The 4,744-nt window shown below is 39.0% G+C and overlaps 2 protein-coding genes across 2 annotated transcripts in view; both read right to left on the reverse strand.

The window, feature by feature from the left end:
* LOC118743104 (venom carboxylesterase-6) overlaps positions 1 to 4,744 on the reverse strand; it is a 21,038-nt gene that overhangs the window by 2,230 nt on the left and 14,064 nt on the right. The window lies entirely within an intron of this gene.
* On the reverse strand, positions 3,051 to 4,503 carry LOC118743106. The gene is made up of 3 exons (XM_036475612.1): positions 3,819 to 4,503; positions 3,566 to 3,733; positions 3,051 to 3,497 (listed from the first exon to the last, which is right to left on the reverse strand). Exons 1-3 carry the CDS (start codon positions 4,093 to 4,095, stop codon positions 3,253 to 3,255), a joined length of 690 nt encoding a protein of 229 aa, XP_036331505.1. The 5' UTR covers positions 4,096 to 4,503; the 3' UTR covers positions 3,051 to 3,252.

The raw sequence follows: 4,744 nt of genomic DNA on the forward strand, positions 1-4,744 counted from the left end.
TAAAAGCACCCGTTAGACTTAAATGCATTACTCTATAGATCAATAATACCATCTTTATTTTCTATCAAAATGTTTTGCAAATTTCTTAGTGTAGCAGCAATAAACAGTTATAGCCCTCTAAAATACCGTTTTAACGATGTATAACAAACACAATTTTGGCTCTGCTTTAAGCGGGTGGCTATAGCGGACATTTGCGACGCCTAAATCTTCTAGAAGTAAGCTTTCAAATTAGCATAGCCAATAAGATTTTTTTTTATTTATTTTATATGTGAATCGACCCACTTATTTTACATACATACATATAGTAACTACATGTGACTTTCAATTAGAGAAACTCTCAGCAGCTGCTACCCGTAATGGTCTACATACATGGTGGCGGATGGTTCAGCGGCACTTCGAGTCCACATTTACATGGACCCGAGTATTTTATGGATACAAAAGAAGTTATACTGGTGACAATCGCTTATAGATTGGGCCCATTTGGTAAGTTTTAGGCATTAATGTTGGTACATTTTCAATTTCTTTGTTCTTTTTCGATGGCATATTTTAGGTTTTCTCTCAACAGACGATGACAATATGCCTGGCAATTTGGGACTAAAGGATCAGAATCTTGCATTGCGTTGGATAAAACGTAATATTGCTGCCTTTGGTGGTAACCCAGAGATGGTAACGATATTTGGTCAAAGTGCTGGTGCCGTTTCCGCACACCTGCACATGTTGAGCAAGCAATCCGAAGGTATGTATGTATGTATGTATGTGGTTCCCTGACGTTGCTGCATTCCTTTCATACACAAATCTCATGCCAAATTGACTTGCAGGTCTCTTTCGTAGCATCATAGCCATGAGTGGCACTGCAAATGTACCATTTGGAATCACCGATAAGCCTCGTCAACAGACACGCACTCTGGCTAAGCTGTGTAACATTAGCAATGCAGATGAACTAAGCACCGCCAAACTGGCACGAGCTTTACGTGCTGTGAAGGCTGTCGAACTGGTGAATGCTGGTGATGGTCTTAAATATTGGAATGTCGATCCCTTGACCAATTTCCGGCCGATTGTAGAGCGACATGGCGAAAAGGATGCATTCCTTACACAACATCCGCTGCAGTTGTTGAGCGAGGGTAATTATACGCCCGTGCCGTGGATGGCTGGCGTTGTGCCGGCCGAAGGCGCAGTACGAGTGCTCTCGATTTTAGCAAACGAAACGCTAAAGCGACAATTCAATGACAATTTTCATGAGCTACTCGAGAAGCTACTCCAGTTCCCAGAGGCATTTAGCCGCGCACAGCTGAAAGAAAAGACGAAGCTGATTATTAATGAATATTTCTGCGGACAAGCTGAAATTAATAATGCGACGGCGCAGGGTTTTATGGAGGTGAGTACGTAGTGAGTAGTTACCTATGTTATATATTTTAAAGCAGTAATATGAAAGTATTCATTCCTTTTCAAAGTGCGTCAACGATCGCGCCTTTCATCATCCCTTCTACAATGCCATTGACGCCTACGTGCGTACCGTTGATGTGGAAAAGTATCCTATCTACTTGTATAAATTCAACTATAGGGGCCCTTATAGCTTCACAAACATATACACAGGTGGTGTGCCGATTGGTGATTTCGGCGTGGTGCATTGTGATGACCTCATTTACACCTTCCGTGCGCCAGCGCTCTTTCCAGATTTTGAGAAGCAATCGACACCTGCCGCTGTTGTAGCACAGATGGTTGGAAATTTCGTGCATTTTGCGAAATATGGGTGAGTTAAAATTGTGAAAAAAAAATGAATTAATAAGATAAAATGCACTAATTTTTATTGTCATTTATCTGGACCGGCAGTAAACCTCAAAACGCGGAAACTTTACGTCCATGTAATACAGCCACATTTGCGAGTAAATCGGATGCCTTCTGTGATTATCAGGAGTTTGTTAATGACGGCGGCGATTCTTTCAAAGTCCGCGTGACTAATGAATTCAATGTCATACGCGCAAAGCTGTGGAATGAGATTTTGGAAATAGGCACTCTTAAAAATTATTCCTGAAACCTAAACACCTCTACCCTTTTTGGAGAAATTTGGACTGATCTTTAAAAGATGCTTGCGCTAGTACTGAGATTTTTTAAGTAGGTAGTTAAGTCGAATTAGGAATTTTAAAAATGTATGTATTCTATTTATGATAGTTTTAGCATGTATGTATTACTTAGCTAGTTAGTCTCTGAAATGTAGAAATTGAAAGTAAAAAAATATATACAATCAACTGTAGTTTTTAATCTGACTTTCCCTGAAACCACCGTAGTTCAATTTTCGTTATACCTACATACGAAAATGCGATCAATATCGAGTTGTTAAGAACGTATGTACATTAAAGTGCAGCACTGTCCTTACGAAAAAAATCGGTACTATTTTTCTATCGGAAATATAATATTTAGGTACATATGGGTCATTCCATTGTGACTGTAAATCTTATGAATTTGCATAGAATAGTATCTCTAGCCACACAAACTTTCACTTATGAACGAGAAGAACGACAGCAGTGAACATTGCTTTACCATGATGGAATAATACAAGGTGTTATCAGTTGGCAACTTCTCGCTCTGATTCCGCCATATTGACTGCCTTACGTGAAACAGTGTTACTTCTTTAACTATTCTTTGCCCATTAATATAGTTGAATGTTTTTTATTTTTGCTCAGTATACACACTTTGTTTTCTTAAAAAGGTATTTTATCGTATTTTACTTCATTTCATATCGAATATACTATAAAAAAGCAAATTTTGTTTAGGAAAAAAAGTTGAAATTTTATATTTTCCCCCATATGGGGATTCATTTCTTCCCGTTTTTCTTCGCATTCTGCTGAGCTAAGGCAGTGTCAAATCGAGCTGTCACAACTGATACCACCTTGTATTATTGCATCATACTGCTTTACATCTACTTTATGAGCCGCCGCCGTCGATTATTTTTGAAGTTGACGACGCCGCCGCCGCCGCAAAGCCTGTCGGCGTAAACCTCTAACTTGTAGGAATGATGAAACATATTTTTAGGCTCACTTTTTAGCATAAAAAACTTGAAGCTCAACTGATAAGAAAGAAAGTGCGACGCCCTTCCGACAAAATATTTAATGGGAATTTCATATGCATATCCGATAAATCGCATCCTTTCTATGAAGATTTTTAATTTTAAAGCCAGTTATTTTCTTTAAACATCATTACTTGTACTTGTGAAAAATTTCCATAGAAATAACTATCAATTTTATAAAATATTCTTCACTCAATATCCATGTCATCCAATCTGCTGCGAACGCGATTTTTCTTCTTTGTTTTCTTCGGAGGCGGAGGTGGTAGAAAACTTTCTAAAAATTCAATGGTATTCAAAATAGTATCCCTGCTCACATTGCCAATGTGATCCTTATCAAAGTAGACAACTGGCTCATTCACCAGGTTCGAGCATGTACAGGGAGTGGAGCGAACAGGACCGAGCATTTCAACATCATTCGGCGCGTTAGCCGTTCCTGACAACGAGTGTAGATAAAAAATCAATATAAAACTTAAACTCTGTTTGCACATATTCCACGCTTACCAAAAATGGGTCTGAAGCACTCTTTTATCTGTATCCACTTTTGACAAAACTGCCTTATAGCACTGTCGTTTTTTTTGAAAAAGGTTCGAGCAGACTCATCGACCCGGCTCTGCATAAAAGTCGGTATGAATGGCCATTTGCCTTTGGCGGCAAAAAAGCAAACAATATCTGCGGTTGAATGAAACAATTTACATACATACATTTACAACTGTGGCTGTACTTAAATCAAAGCAAGTCAATTGCGAACACCTACAGGGTATATTGAAGATGTGAAAGAAACCACGTCGCTGCTCAAGACTGGAAATCGCATGGATACCACCACCTCTCTCTTCTTTGCCCATCTTTGCACCTACTAAACGGCGCTCCTCCTCTTTTGCGCGAATTTCATCTGCCGTATCTGCTAAACTAAATGGAATTTCTTCGATGCGTACGCTGCGTAGATATGCCTCGGTGAGCAGCATTTGGTAGAGCAGCAACAGTAAAAATATTGGCAGCACACAGCACAACAGTTGTTGCCGTAGCGATTTCATTGCATTGTACAACTTTCACTTTTTTCCGCAATTTAACCAAAAACTCCATTTGCTTCCGGCAAATGTTGGAAGTAAACTGAATCCAACTAACCACCAAAGTCCTGAATTATCCAGTATCTGTGGCCGCCATCTAAGCATGACGTATTATTAATTTTAATTGGACATGTATGAATGTAAGCTTGTTTAATGGAAAATCCGTGCAAAATCCAAGCTTTGCATGTCGATGGCACATTTGAATTTATATACTTTACATTCTGGCAACAGTCTGGGTATGCCAGTTGGAGTTAAAGTGCAATAAACTCTTTGCGGAAATCAATGAGAACTGATAACTGTCAGACGGAAGCGACATTTTTAGTTTAGTTTGCTAAGTATGTGCAGTAGTTGCATACATACATATCTATGTATGGCGTTCGACTCACATACACTCCATTAAATGTTAATCATACGCCATGTATGCCGCGGCTAAAATTACTAAAACACAAATATTACATATGTATGTACGTACGTACGTAGTATGTATCATCACCATTATGCCAGAGGCATGTATGTGCAAATTTACCAATTTTGAGTTATTGGCTGGACTTGATTAACCTTTGGATGTGCTATGTTATACCACAACCCAGATTACTATGCGTACACGGAGACCACT

Source organism: Rhagoletis pomonella, unplaced genomic scaffold (assembly GCF_013731165.1).
Source record: "Rhagoletis pomonella isolate Grant_MI unplaced genomic scaffold, Rhpom_1.0 Rhpom_scaffold_00007, whole genome shotgun sequence".
Taxonomy (NCBI): Eukaryota; Metazoa; Arthropoda; class Insecta; order Diptera; family Tephritidae; genus Rhagoletis; species Rhagoletis pomonella.

What these genes read in the sequence shown, in the direction of transcription:
- LOC118743106 (XM_036475612.1), bottom strand. Translation starts at nt 4,095, where the DNA reads ATGAAATCGCTACGGCAACAACTGTTGTGCTGTGTGCTGCCAATATTT. An exon ending in TCACATCTTCAATATACCCT is followed by an intron (nt 3,734 to 3,818) that starts GTAGGTGTTCGC and finishes ATTCAACCGCAG; the next exon opens with ATATTGTTTGCTTTTTTGCC. An exon ending in GTGCTTCAGACCCATTTTTG is followed by an intron (nt 3,498 to 3,565) that starts GTAAGCGTGGAA and finishes ACTCGTTGTCAG; the next exon opens with GAACGGCTAACGCGCCGAAT.